Source organism: Hibiscus syriacus, unplaced genomic scaffold, assembly GCF_006381635.1.
Source record: "Hibiscus syriacus cultivar Baekdansim isolate YM2019G1 unplaced genomic scaffold, ASM638163v2 tig00113124_pilon, whole genome shotgun sequence".
NCBI lineage: Eukaryota > Viridiplantae > Streptophyta > Magnoliopsida > Malvales > Malvaceae > Hibiscus > Hibiscus syriacus.
Window position 1 is genome coordinate 515046 of NW_024063444.1, and position 15710 is coordinate 530755.

At 36.1% G+C, this 15710-nt stretch overlaps 1 protein-coding gene across 1 annotated transcript; it reads left to right on the plus strand.

The window, feature by feature from the left end:
• Positions 1–2499: 2499 nt before the first annotated feature.
• Positions 2500–15582, plus strand: LOC120185693 (WD repeat-containing protein PCN-like). Its single transcript, XM_039189850.1, has 10 exons — positions 2500–2622; positions 3594–3737; positions 3948–3957; positions 4157–4265; positions 4362–4421; positions 5122–5228; positions 5305–5468; positions 10841–10994; positions 11117–11528; positions 15327–15582. Exons 1-10 carry the CDS (start codon positions 2500–2502, stop codon positions 15565–15567), a joined length of 1524 nt encoding a protein of 507 aa, XP_039045781.1. The 3' UTR covers positions 15568–15582.
• Positions 15583–15710: the final 128 nt, after the last annotated feature.

The window sequence follows — 15710 nt, forward strand, 5'->3', positions numbered from 1 at the left end:
AAACAAAAGTAAGATCCACATAAGCAATGGGGTGTAGTATTTTATTAAGCTTAGAACTGGCATAATAATACTATATCCTAATCCCTTAGTGCTTGAGAGAGACTAAGATCGAATTTCAACGACTAAGAGGGGTAGTTTTTGTCAATAGCATAGGCTGCCATAGTTGAGACTGAGAGGAGATATCGTGGCATTATATTCTATTAGGTTCCTTTGACTAGAGATAGCGGGAGAACTTTCAGCAAACCTTGTCGAGCAAGTGACAGTTAGATAAATCAAATCTGGTTGAGAGATAAGTTTTAGCATCCTTAAATCAATTCTTATCATTCATTCCCGTGGAAGCTTGTTGTGTGCGGATTATCAAACTATCATTTATTTAGTGTTTTAACGTTTTTCATTGTCTTGACATTTCTATCATTTTCAACACTATAATATGCTCTTGCCAATACATTTCCATTTTCTACCCCATCAAACTATCAATCCACATCCATCCACACACACTTTTCATTGCTGTGACATTCTCCATTGGTACATATCATCACTAACTATACTTAGAGTAGTGCTTTGCTTTGGTTAAACTTTGTAATTTCCACCAATCCCTGTGGAGACGATACTCACTCATCACTTTATTATTTGAGCGATTGTGTATACTTGCACACTATTTGCGTATAATTTTATAGTACTCACAACACGCAACATTCACAATGTGAAATCCTATAAATACCGTTCAAACCTACTAAGTTAAACACAATTAAAAAAACTCAATTAATTCAAAAGAATTATTTTATTATCCTCTAGTTTTCGGTGATAGATGAAAGTAAGAAATAGTTTGTGATCTCTGTAGCAGTGCAATTGTAGCTGATCATCTAATTGTTATATCTTGGGAGACAAACAATCAACGATCTCAAACAATATAGGAGTGATCGAGAATACGTCTTAAGGAAATTATGTAGCTACATGCCTCAACTTGTTTCCAGTTCGTTATTCTTTCAGCAATCAGATTTTTATTCTAAACTGGTATCTTCAATTATTAGTAAAATATTGTTTTTTTTCCTTTTCTTTTCTTATCGAATTGTTATATTTATTAACAACAATTTTCATCAAAAAATGGACATTTTTACCCTAAAATTAAACGTTGAGGTTCAAAATGCTCCTAAAAAAATAAAATCTAAAATAACTATTTAATTAAACGTTAGGGGTAATTTTTATTATTATGTTAAAGAAAACTATATATATGACTTAAAATATTGAAATATATATATATATATATATATATGTATTTCAAATTAATCTTTGTTTTCAAAATATATATTTTTATTTTGACAAAAGCATTTGAATATTGTGGTGAAAAAATATTGTCTGTATATGACGTATCATAAATAATTTTAGGGTAAACTACGTCAAATACCACTCATCTTTAAGTTCGGGCTCGAAAATAATTCTGACGTTTCAATTTTGCCAATTTTTAGTATGGAAATTTATGTTTCACTGCAATTTTGCCACTCCGCTGTTAATCCGCTGTTAATCCGTTAACGGGCACGATGACATGACATCTTTGTTCCGTGACGGCAATGACACGACTCTCTCATCAAAACAACGACGTTTTGGCACGACCGTTTTGATGCTCAAAAAGCTCAAAACGACGTCGTTTTGTTGATGAAAAAAGTTTTCATGAGATTCGAACCGTAGACCTTTAGAATCCAAAATTAAATACCCAACCACGAAACTAAATTAAGAACTCTATATAATCTTAACAAAACTATTATAAATAATGTCACTTGAACGCAACTGGATTGGGAACCAGGACTCATCGACAAACTTAGGGACTGCAAGTCCCCACAACCCATTGGACAGACGGAGCCGGAAGCTGCTCCATCATCGACCATGCTACTAGTCGTCTGTTGTACGTTAGATGTTCCGATCGGTTTCTTTCGGAAAATACAATTTTTTATATAATATTTATTCTAGTTTTTTAAAAATAAAACCAAATTTAAAACTATTATAAACTGAAATGAATTTAACTAGTCCATATTGGTTCGATTAAAGTAATAATCGATGAAAAAATATACAATATAGGTTTTGTTTGATAAATCCATGAATGAAATGCGAAGCATGTGAGTGTGTATAACAATGTAGAGTTTGAGTCTTAATAATTTCTGCAAGGTTGAGAAAAGATGGAATGTTGGATTTTATTCACGAATGCATGAACTTACTACACCAGCATGCAACAGATTAAAAACTCATTGTTGCTGTACAACGTTAAATTCTTCGGTGCTGCATTCACTGTCTCTATCAGCAGAAGATGGGAAGACACAGCTATTCCCAGTCCCCCAACTTCTCTGCTAGCCTTGAAGGCCCTTCTTCTCAAAGAACCAAGAAACCCTTTTGCTTTGTACGTTCCTCTCTTGCTAAGAACCATGGAGCCAAGGTGCACCCTCTCGGGACTACTACTGCCACCGCGAAAGGATCCGTAACACGCACTTCCCATTCTGAAAGAAGAAGATGACTGAAATCTATCACCTTCCAAGGCTGGGGTATTCCTGGCATCGTGTAGCAATCTGGGAGGCAGTTCCAGGCACTTTTGAGCAATTCATTGGGGTTGGAGAAGATGGTGTGTATTACAAGGTTTAGGCTTTCCCGGTTCCTCTTCCCAGCGAAACGGAACCGAGGCTGAGGTGTGTAATGGTAGGCTGTTTAGTTTTGTTAAGATTATACAAAGTTATTAAGTTAGCTTGGTGATTGGGTATTTAGTTTTGAATTCTAAAGGTCTACGGTTTGAATTCTATGAAAATATTTTATTCATCAACAAAACGACGTCGTTTTGAGTTTTTAGCATCAAAACGGTCGTGCCAAAACGACGTCATTTTGATGAGGGAGTCATGTCATCGCCGTCACGGAACAAAGATGTCATGTCATCGTATCGTTAACAAATTAATGACGGAGTGGCAAAATTACAATGAAATATAAATGGCCGTGTTAAATTTGACAATATTAAAACGTCGGTGATATTTTCGAGCCTGAATTTAAAGATGAGTAATATTTGACGTAGTTTACCTATAATTTTATTATTTGAATATTAAGATTCGTTAAGCTAATAGCTTGTACAACGATTTTCCCTTACAATAGGATGCAGTACTGACACAGAGAACCTAAGCAAAATGTCGTATCATATAAAATATATTTTTTTAAAAAATTATCATATAATCAAAACAAATTCTATGAATATTGTAACAAATATCTTAATTCAAACAATAATTTATAATACATCATATAGACACTTTTCTTTTACCACATTATACCCAGCGATTTTACTTAAATTTTACATTTTCTTAAATTCATAAAAGAAAATTTTATTTACCCAATATTATGATAATTTCTCATATAGCATGATACATCGGATCATATCTAACGGCTAGGATGAACAACAATCTCAAGATATATATAAAATTTATGTACTACAATCTGGCATCTGCCCTGGAATTGGTTTCCTAGGATCACAGCCGCCCCAGCTCCAATGCTTCCCAAAGCTTACCGAACCAGCTAAGACCTGTCTTTTTAGTTTTACTTCTGTTTAATTTATTGGTGTCATTGTGTAGACCATTCATGGAGGTTCTACTTGTCGAGTTTCGTCGCTGGTGTGGTGTCGCGTTGGATCAAAAGACCTGTCTTCTGGCAGGTTGTTCTCCTCCAGTATTGATGGCTCAGTCTCGGAATGGGATCTTTTTTACTTGAAGCAGAAGGTTATTTCGCATTCATTTCGTTGATTTTTTGCCTTTTCCATTTTTACTGTTCTCCTCTTTATTAACCTGTTTGTTAAACTCAACCCGACTGTAGTAGATGAATCCAACCCCCTAACTTCAATGAATGCATTTCGATTAGTTTCTTATGATTTATTGAATAATGAGGATAATACCTGAGTTCTGAGAACCGCTTTTCTCATTTTCTTCCAGTTGCCTTACTGTAGGCTTAATTTTTTTTACGCTGGTTAAGTTATTAAATATTGCTTTGATCGAAGGAGAGTGATATATGGTTTCACAGATTTTTTGAATGCATTTCCTGCTGTTGTATTAGCTCTCTAATGCTCTCTAATGTGCAAGGAGCGTTCGGCAGAAGTTAGCTTGTATTCATTGTTTATTTATGTGATTAAACCCTTTTGCAGATTGTGCTAGAGTCAATTGGGGTTTGACCAACAGTGTAGCAATTGCTTGTGATGGAGTTGTGAGGATTTACACTATTTCTGATATGGATACCCTAAATCATTGCCCCGGGTTAGTGGTGATATACCTGCACCTAAGGTACTATTCTTCTTAGTTTATTGCTCTTATCTTTTACTTGGAGCTTATTCGTGGTAATACTATTTGCAGGATGCCAAGTGTGACCTGGAATCATGATTCAAATAGAATATATTCAGGGAGTAGTGATGGGTAAGTTCTTCTAGTGAATATGATGTTATACATGTTATTTTGATCCATATAATACTTGTTTATTAATTTATTTAATTTTATTGATTTATAATATTAATTTCAATATCTCTGAAATTCTATGTAGGAATGGTAATTGAGCAGGGCAGAGGTGGGGATCGCCTCATCCACTTCTGCACCTTCTTTCATGGATGTTGAAAATATCTATCTCCATGTATATTGGTTACATTCATAACCGGAAGCCACTGCTTTATCTCATTTACCCCATTTTTTATAAGTTATGGATATAATTTACTATATATAGTTCATTAGTATGTATAATATACATTTATATTAAAATATTTTTTTACTTGTATATATATGATTTTAATATGCATATATGTCTAATATATATCATAAATATATTAAAGGGATACTTATAGTATTTTAAGTGGTAAAATATTTATTTTAAAAGGCGGAAAGGAGCAGAGCAAGCATTTACCAATGCTGATGCATTCCATTCCCATCTCCATCTTTCAGTAAAAGAAAAAGAGGAAAAAAAATCTCCATTCAGAGTTGGTCTTTGCAAAATCCACGAGACAGATTACAGAGAGGTTGCTCTTATTTTATCCAATTTAACCTTTTCTAGCGTGGTAACATCTGCACTAACCTTCCCACAGGTTTATTAGATGCTGGAATGCTGATTTGGGTCATGAAATTTCAGAAGTGTAGTTGCTCTTGGAAGTTTGGGCAGTGGGCCTGAGCTTTGCATATGGTCATTCATATCAGATCTACTATCTCAACTGAATGAGCACTCAGTTGCAATATGTGGTGAAATGTCAATGGCCATTGTATTATGAATGGTTAATGTGCTTCCTTTTGATGGTTGTTTTATTGTTAAATTCAGGTGTGGAACTGTTGTTAGTGCAGACAGCACTGGATCTGTTCAGTTCTGGAATGGTGGTAATGGGACTCTTCTCCAGTGCACACTCTATCCACAAAGGTGATGTAAATGTCTTGGCAGCAGCTTCAAGTCAGAACAAGGTGTTCTCTGCTGGGTCTGATGGACAGGTATGGATGGCAAGGGGTGGGGGTGCTCTACTCACTTTCTTCTGAGGGTAACTTATTAAAACAAAGACAAAAAATAATAGGTGTATAGTTCTCTTTCTCAGATATAATTTCTTTTTGGAATTTAGTTGCGTCATATTATTAGATTTAATCTTGCTCCTTGTCACTAATGTCTATTGTGTTTGTTGGATCATAAACTTGATCCATTATGGGAGCCTAAACCCAAACCCAAACTAAATTGATGTCATTACTTACATCATTTAATTAAAGATGTCATTGCTTACATCATTTAATTAATGATGTCATTGCTTACATCAATTTAGTTAGGTGAGAGTTAGATATTTGTTGAATTTGTAATGGTTTAAATTAGTTTATTTGTGTGGTGTAGGATTGTTCTTGAGTAGTATAAATACCCCTTCCCATTTTAGTTTTAAGCATCAAGAAAAATTAAGAGCTTCTAAGTGAGTGAAGAAGCAAAGTCTTATAAGAGTGAGTTGTAGTTCTTGTTTTTGAGTGAGAGTACTCTTGTAATATTTGTTTGAGTTTCAATAAAAGTTGTTTGTGTGAGTGTTTTATTTCCAACAAAGTGGCATCAGAGAGAGTTGGAAAGATCGAAGGTCTCGACGAGAGGAATACGACGCTGCCAGAATTTTCTCAATCTGAGTTCTGACGCACCGCCACGCACCGCCGGAAGACTGCTGTCAGAAAATCGAGTTGACTCACCGAGTTGAGCCGAGTCAGCCGAGTTGGAGCCCTTGACCGAGTTGTCCAAGTCCCTCCAAAGTTTTTTTTCATCGTTCCGGATTCATCCGTGCAATCGGATTTTACAAAATCTCATTATATTGAGAGATATGGCAAATGGTATGGCACCATTCCAAGTTCCGACACTCAACAACAACAACTACAACAATTGGAGTATCAAAATGAAGGCACTTCTTGGATCACAAGATGTGTGGGATATCATAGAGAAAGGTTATAACGAGCCTGCGGATGATGATGCTTTTGCTACTCTTACACCAGATCAAAAGACAACTTTGAAGGATTCAAGAAAGAGAGACAAGAAGGCTCTCTACCTCATCTATCAAGCATTAGATGATGATGGTTTTGAAAAGATTTCAAGTGCAAGCTCTAGCAAGGAAGCGTGGGAGAAGCTGCAAACCTCTTACAAAGGATCCGAGCAAGTGAAGAAGGTTCGTCTCCAAACATTAAGAGGTGAATTCGAATCCTTAAACATGAAAGCATCTGAGTCTATTTCAGATTATTTCTCAATAGTAGTAGCTGTTTCTAATCAATTAAAAAGAAATGGTGAAAAGTTAGACGATGTGAGGATAATAGAGAAGATACTCCGTTCGTTGGATCCCAAATTTGAGCATATCGTCATGACGATTGAAGAAACTAAAGACTTGGAAGAAATGAAGATCGAACAGCTCCAAGGATCATTGCAAGCATACAAAGAGAAGCATAAAAAGAAGCATGAGTTTACTGAGCAACTCCTCAAGCTGCAACTCAAGGATATGCATGAGAGCCAACGCAATGATAGAAACCAACGTGGCCAAGGCAGAGGTAGAGGCCATGGACGAGGTGGAAGTCGAGGTCGTGGACGAGGCTGGAATTACAACAATAACAATTCCAACAATAACTATGAGAAAGGAGAAAGCTCAACACGAGGCCGTGGAAGAATTAATCCAAACTCAAAGTATGACAAATCTCAAATTCGATGTTATAATTGTCAAAAATTTGGGCATTATGCTTCAGAATGTAGAGCTCCCAACAACAAAATTGAGGAGAAGGCCAATTACGTGGAGGAAAAGACAGATGGCAAAGAAACTCTTCTTCTAGCACGAAAGGAAACTGATGGTGGCCAAGCAAATTCCTGGTATCTTGACAGTGGTGCAAGCAATCACATGTGTGGAAGGAAAGACATGTTTGTGGAGCTAGACGAGTCAGTAAGTGGAAATGTTTCGTTTGGAGATGATTCCACAATAGCAGTGAAAGGGAGAGGTAACATTCTTATCCGTTTGAAAGATGGGAGACATCAATTTATTTCAAATGTCTACTATGTGCCCAATATGAAAAGTAACATTTTAAGTTTAGGGCAACTGGTAGAGAAAGGTTATGATATTCATATAAATAATTATAATCTTTCTATAAAAGATGATAAGAATAACTTCATTGCTAAAGTGCCGATGTCAAAGAATAGAATGTTCTTGATCAACATACAAAATGATGTTGCAAAGTGCATGAAAGCTTGCTACAAAGATGCATCATGGCTTTGGCATCTTCGATTTGGGCATCTCAATTTTGGAGGTCTAGAGCTATTATCTAAGAAGGAGATGGTGAAAGGACTACCTCACATCAACCATCCTGACCAGCTCTGTTAAGGGTGTCTAGTCGGGAAACAATTCAGGAAAAGCTTTCCAAAGGAGTCAGAGACAAGAGCTAAGAAGCCACTTGAGCTCATCCATACCGATGTGTGTGGACCGATCAAGCCAAGCTCTTTCGGTAACAATAACTATTTTCTTCTCTTCATTGATGATTTTTCAAGAAAAACCTGGGCATATTTCTTGAAACAGAAGTCAGAAGTTTTTGAAGTCTTCAAGAAGTTCAAAGCAGCAGTGGAGAGAGAAAGCGGTAGAAAGATCAAAGCCATGAGATCCGATCGAGGTGGAGAATTTACTTCCAGGGAGTTTCAAGAGTTCTGTGAAGCAAATGGAATTCGTCGACCAATGACAGTTCCTAGATCCCCCCAGCAAAATGGTGTGGCAGAAAGAAAGAATAGAACAATCCTCGACATGGCACGAAGCATGCTCAAAAGCAAGAAACTACCCAAAGAATTTTGGGCGGAAGCAGTATCGTGTTCAGTCTACTTGTCAAATCGATCTCCAACAAGAAGTGTATGGGGAAAGACACCGCAAGAGGCATGGAGTGGAAGAAAGCCTGGCATTTCCCACTTGAGAACCTTTGGAAGTATAGCCCATGTTCACGTACCAGACGAGAGAAGAACGAAGCTTGATGATAAAAGCGAGAGTTTTATCTTCATCGGCTATGATGCTAATTCGAAGGGCTACAAGTTGTACAATCCAGACAATAAGAAGTTTGTGATTAGTCGAGATGTGGTCTTCAACGAAGAAGGAGAATGAGATTTTAACTCTCATACAGATGACTTCAATTTCTTTCCTCAGTTTGAAGAAGATGAGCAGACAATGAGGGAACAACTAGATGAATCTCAACAAGAGCTTGCAACTCCACCCACTTCACCAACATCAACCACTCAAGGAGACTCATCACCTTCATCATCGTCAAGTGGGAGTCAAAGTGAAAGAGTTGTGCAACGCACAAGAAGCCTTAGAGATCTCTATGAGGTAACTGAACGACAAGATAATCTTACATTATTTTGTTTGTTTGCCGATTGTGAACCAGTGAGCTTTCAAGAAGCGGTACAAGAAAAGAAAAGAAATGGAGAGATGCGATGGACGAAGAAATCAAGGCCATCGAGAAGAATGACACATGGGAACTTACCTCACTTCCCAAGGGACATAAGGCGATAAGTGTCAAATGGGTGTACAAAACAAAGCAAAATGCCAAAGGAGAGATTGAAAGGCACAAGGCGAGGCTAGTTGCTAAAGGCTATAGTCAAAAGGCTGGAATTGACTATGATGAGGTATTTGCTCCTGTTGCTCGATTGGAGACTATCAGACTAATCATTTCTTTGGCAGCTCAAAACAAGTGGAAGATACAACAGATGGATGTAAAGTCCGCCTTCCTAAATGGAGTTCTTGAAGAGGAACTTTACATTCAGCAACCATCAGGCTATGAAGTCAAAGGGCATGAAGACAAGGTGTTGAAGTTGAAGAAGGCTCTTTACGGGCTAAAACAAGCACCAAGGGCATGGAATAGCCGAATCGACAAGTACTTCCAAGAGAATGGTTTCAACAAATGTCCCTACGAGCATGCTCTATATATCAAGATCAAAGATGAAGATATTTTGATCGTGTGCCTCTACGTGGACGATTTGATCTTCACTGGAAGCAACCCAAGCATGTTTAATGAATTCAAGGATGTGATGATGAAAGAATTCGAGATGACAGACATGGGGCTCATGGCGTACTACCTTGGCATTGAAGTTAAGCAACAAATGATGGAATTTTCATTTCACAGGAAAGCTATGCAAAGGAGATACTGAAGAAGTTCAAGATGGAGAACTGTAAGCCAATAAGCACACCGGCAGAATACGAGATCAAGATGACCAAACATGAAGAAGGCGAAAGTGTAGATCCAACATTCTTCAAAAGTTTGGTAGGAAGTCTACGCTATCTAACTTGCACGAGACCCGATATTCTTCACGCAGTTGGATTGGTTAGTCGCTACATGGAATCCCCAACAACCACCCATTTTAAAGCTACAAAGAGAATTCTTCGCTATCTGAAAGGTACAATTGACTTTGGCTTGTTCTATTCAGTTTCTAATGATTACAAGCTTGTTGGATATAGCGACAGTGATTGGGGTGGAGACATAGATAATCGAAGGAGCACTACTGGATTTGTATTTTTCATGGGAGATATTGCATTCACATGGATGTCAAAGAAACAACCGATTGTCACATTGTCCACTTGTGAAGCGGAATATGTTGCTGCTACCTCATGTGTTTGTCATGCAATTTGGCTTAGAAATCTATTGAAGGAGATTGGTTTGATACAAGAAGAGCCTACCAAGGTTTGTATCGACAACAAGTCAACCATTGCCTTAGCGAAGAATCCAGTATTCCATGATCGAAGCAAGCACATTGATATTCGCTACCACTATATAAGGGAGTGTGTTGCAAGAAAAGATGTGGAAGTTGAATATGTGAAGTCACAAGATCAAGTTGCTGATATTTTTACCAAGCCACTGACCAGCGAAGACTTCTTAAGATTAAGGAACCTACTAGGGGTCACGAGATCAAGTTTAAGGGAGGGTGTTGGATCATAAACTTGATCCATTATGGGAGCCTAAACCCAAACCCAAACTAAATTGATGTCATTACTTACATCATTTAATTAAAGATGTCATTGCTTACATCATTTAATTAATGATGTCATTGCTTACATCAATTTAGTTAGGTGAGAGTTAGATATTTGTTGAATTTGTAATGGTTTAAATTAGTTTATTTGTGTGGTGTAGGATTGTTCTTGAGTAGTATAAATACCCCTTCCCATTTTAGTTTTAAGCATCAAGAAAAATTAAGAGCTTCTAAGTGAGTGAAGAAGCAAAGTCTTATAAGAGTGAGTTGTAGTTCTTGTTTTTGAGTGAGAGTACTCTTGTAATATTTGTTTGAATTTCAATAAAAGTTGTTTGTGTGAGTGTTTTATTTCCAACAGTGTTGTCACATTTTATAGGTTATTCTTTATATGTTTTCCAGTGAGATGCTTCAGTCTGATAAAAAGGAATCATCTCCTGAAATTTTGAAGAAATGGGTATTTGTCAGTTCTGTAAGGGCTCATACCCATGATGTTAGAGGCTTGACAATGGCAGTTGCCTTCAGTTCTGAAGGTCTGTTCATGCTTTTGATCCCATGCCTATTTATTGTTTTATTTATTTAATTTTGAACTTGAATTTTGTTAAATAAATTGGGTACCTCTTGATTTTAAACTTTTTTCCCTTCTAATTTCTAGGCTCTTTATCCGATGAGGCAAAAGACTTCCAAGAAGACAAGAGGAAAAAAGTAAAAAGAATCCGATCAAGAGAGAAGAAGCCCCTTGATTTCAGTTATGGTAAATGGGCTCATTTTGGAGTTCCCATGCTTGTCTCTGCTGGTGATGATGTGAAGCTGTTTGCCTACTCTGCAAAAGATTTTACTAGGTTCTCCCCACGTGATATTTGCCCTGCACCTCAGAGAGTTTCAATACAACTGGTCACTAGCACAAGGTTCAATCGGACTTCTTTTCTCCTAGTTCAAGCTTCTTGTTGGTTAGATGTGCTCACTGTTCAAATTCCTGATGTGGGTTCTGGTCCCTATGGTGATCCTGTGACCACTAATTTAGTAGCTCGGGTTAAGAGTAAGGCTTGTAGGAAAATCGTTTGCAGTTGTTAGGATTTTCGGAAGTTTGAATCGATAATCGGAACGGTTTATAAAGAGGGGTCGGAACGGTTTTGTGTTTAGGGAGTAAGGAGATTGAAAGATAGAGAATTGCACAGCGATTTATAATGGTTCAACTTTCTCAATCAAAGTCTACGTCTATTACCTTAGCTCCTCACCAAGGATTTTCCAACAAATTCACTAATTTGTTCTTTCTTTTGAGGATAAAGAGTAACCTTACAAACTTCCTAGTTTTTCCGGGCTAAACTAGAACTTTTCCCTAGCTTTTACACGGGCTAAGCTAGAACCTTTCCCCTTTACAAAAGGATAAAAGATGTAAACAAGAAAACCTCTCTAAGGTAGATGTTTACAAGATTGAGCTCACAAGAACAAAATATTTACAAGAGAAAGATGAAATAAGATTGAAAAACTATTCTATTGTGTTTGATTGCTTGGATAGTTATTCTCTTGCTTCTTCAAGTGTCCTTAGCTTGTATTTATAGCTTGGAATGTGTTTGAAGTCGTATATAGTCGTTGGGGATGTTTTGGAGCCGTTTGGGGATGAGAAACAATTAATAAAACAGTACCCAGTCATGGGGAATCGATTCCCTAAGTGCAATATGTTTTTGACCGTTAGACAGGGGGGAATCGGTATCCCCTGGGGGGAATCTGTTCCCCCTAGGGGGAATCTGTACCCCTGGACAATCTGATTTTTCTTAAAACCCTTTAAAAAGAAAGTATTTTTGGCTCGATTAAGGCTCGAAATACTTTGTAAAATTGTTTTAAAATAGTTTAAGTATAAAACGCAATTTTACACTTTAGTAAGGATTAAAATGAACTTTGAAAGACTTGGAGTAATATTTTGATATTCGAATAATTATATCGAATATACTTAGAAAATCATTTGCAAAATCTTAAAATTCATTTGTTATATCGAAACATCAAAATATTTTCAACAATCTCCCTCTTTTTGATATAACAAAACATTTGAGTAATTTTAAGATTTTGAATTCAAGTTTGAAATTACTCCCCCTTACTTTAACACTTCTCCCCTTTAAAACACCTTAACACTTCTCCCCCTTTTTGTTAAATCAAAAAGACTCTAGTCTTTTAAAGTTCAAAATAACTTTGGAGAGTAAGTAGTAAATTTGACATTTTAAAAATCATTTGAAAAAAATCAAAGCTCCCCCTCAATAAATGTATTCCAAATAAAATTTAACTTTAAGAACAAGACACTTAAACAAAATTGAATTTCAACAAAGAATAACAAACATGTTAATAGCACATGAAATTCAATATATCCAAGACTAAAATACTTTATGCAATACCAATTGTTGAAATTTGATATCAATATCAATTGTTAAAATTAAGTGCATATGCATAAAGTTTTCCAAAAATGTTATGCATTTGAAAATTTTGATATAAATTGTTAGAGAGATGTCAGTTTCATTTAAACCACATGCATAAACATTCAAATTTAGGTCAAAAATTTTAAAATTTGTAAAATCAAAGTATTTGAAAAATTGATATCAATTGTTAGAGAAAAATCAATTGCATTAAAACTAATTTTGACCAAAATTTTATTATGATGAACTAAAAATTCTTAAAAATTAATATAACTTTAAAATGTTCATCATAATCATCTTTTCAACATACATGCGATTAAAACAATGATGCATAATCATTTAAAAACAAAACTCATGCATGCTTAAAATCAAATGAGCAACCAAATAACCAAAATTAAAAACATTAAGCTTAGAGGTTACCTATTCCTTTTTCATGTGTGGCTAGAGCATCTTGAATATCATCACTCTCATCACCATTGCTCCCACACACCTACAAGAGACATTTAAGTAGATTTTGGTATCCAAATTGCTTTGGATCCTTGGACGTTAGTTTTAATGCCCATTGTTCCTTTCGGAACCCATACTTGCCTAATTTTAAAACGTTTTCCTTTCTTCAAATGACAAGTAATTTCCAAATGACCATGATAATGACAATGTGAGCATATTGTCATTATTGAACTAAATGAATTATTTAAAATGATTTCTTTTCCTTTTGTTAAGCATTCAAGCTTAACTTTTAAATCAAAATTTTGTTTTTCAAAACTATCAATTTTTATTTTTGAAAGCTCTAAATCCTTTTTCAAAATTTCATTTTGGCTTTTAAAATCTATTTTTGTTTTCAAAAGAAAATCGTTTTCAATTTTAAATTTTGAAATCATTTTCTTATATTTGGAGTTCATGGTCTCAAACTCTGAATATAACCTATTAAAAGCATCTTATAACTCATCAAACGTATATGAATTAAATTCATTTGAGTTAGAAGATACCTCGGGCTCTTCATAAGCCATTAGAGACACCACCTTTGTTGGTTCTTCTTTCTTGTTTCCATGGATTTCCTCGAGCTTATTCCAATGCTCCTTGGCACTTGAACATGAAGAAACCCCTTCATAGATTTCAGGACCAAATGCACAAAACAACATGTGCATGGCCTTGGCATTAAGTTAAGCTTTCTTCCGTTCTTTGTCACACCGCTTCTTCTCTTTCTTCTATGGAGAAGAGTAGCCATTCTCGATTATCTCCCATATATCAAGATCATTGGATTGGATGAATACCTTCATTAATTTCTTCCAATGATGATAGTTGACTCCATTGAAGTATGGAGGTTTGTCGGTTGGTAGGGAGTCTTCCATGTGGAACGAGCCGGAGGTGGAAGCCATCTTCTCGGTTGTGTAGGGAATTGGTAGAGCTTCTTCTAGGATCGTCTCAAGATGGTTAAACCTTATTAATGAGTTAGACTCTAATACCAATTGTTAGGATTTTCGGAAGCTCGAATCGACAACCGGAACGGTTTGCAAAGAAGGGTCGGAGCGGTTTTGTGTTTAGGGAGTAAGGAGATTGAAAGATAGAGAATTGCACAGCGATTTATAATGGTTCAACTTTCTCAATCAAAGTCTACGTCCACTACCTTAGCTTCTCACCAAGGATTTTCCAACAAATTCACTAATTTGTTCTTTCTTTTGAGGATAAAGAGTAACCTTACAAACTCCCTAGTTTTTCCGGGCTAAACTAGAACCTTTCCCTAGCTTTTACACGGGCTAAGCTAGAACCTTTACCCTTTACAAAAGGATAAAAGATATAAACAAGAAAACCTCTCTAAGGTAGGTGTTTACAAGATTGAGCTCACAAGAACAAAATATTTACAAGAGAAAGATGAAATAAGATTGAAAAACTCTTCTCTTGTGTTTGATTGCTTGGATAGTTGTTCTCTTGCTTCTTCAAGTGTCCTTACCTTGTATTTATAGCTTGGAATGTGTTTGAAGTCGTATATAGTCGTTTGGGATGTTTTGGAGCCGTTTGGGGATGAGAAACAATTAATAAAATAGCTTGGAGCGTGGGGGAATCGGTACCCCCTCATGGGAAATCGGTTCCCTAAGTGCAATCTGTTTTTGACCGTTAGACAGGGGGAATCGGTACCCCTGGGGGGAATCTGTTCCCCTGGGGGGGAATCGATACCCCCTGGGGGGGAATCTGTACCCCTGGACAATTTGATTTTTCTTAAAACCCTTTAAAAAGAAAGTATTTTTGGCTCGATTAAGGCTCGAAATATTTTGTAAAATTGTTTTAAAATAGTTTAAGTATAAAACACAATTTTACACTTTAGTAAGGATTAAAATGAACTTTGAAAGACTTCGAGTAATATTTTGATATTCAAATAATTATATCGAATATACTTAGAAAATCATTTACAAAATCTTAAAATTCATTTGTTATATCGAAACATCAAAATGTTTTCAACAGCAGTGCAATGTCTAACTCAGGGGAGCTTTTTGGTTATTCTGACCACATTAGATCCACTCTATTTGCACTAAGTAGGCAAGCTGGCCAAAGTACATGGACCATTAGTAAAAGGCAATTTCCCCAGAAACTTCCATCTGCACATTCTATGGTTTTTACCTCTGATGGATCACGGTTGCTGATAGCAGGGCATGATAGAAAGATCTATGTAAGCCTCTACCCACATGGCTTTCTTGTATTACCCTAGTTATACTTTTTAAATTGTGAATTTTCACAAAATTATCTATCTCATGATTTTTGTTTTTTAGGGCAGCAGAATGAGTATTTCTATCCTCTGAACTAACTTTTAGGTTTATTAGGTCTTTCACCTATTTTCGAATGGCTTACTCA

Excerpts from the sequence above, each read along its gene's own strand:
- LOC120185693 (XM_039189850.1), top strand. The coding sequence starts at position 2,500 with ATGACTGAAATCTATCACCTTCCAAGGCTGGGGTATTCCTGGCATCGT. Across the intron at positions 2,623-3,593 it reads AAGATGGTGTGTATTACAAG|ACCATTCATGGAGGTTCTAC; the intron begins GTTTAGGCTTTC and ends GTCATTGTGTAG. Across the intron at positions 10,995-11,116 it reads AGTTGCCTTCAGTTCTGAAG|GCTCTTTATCCGATGAGGCA; the intron begins GTCTGTTCATGC and ends TCTAATTTCTAG.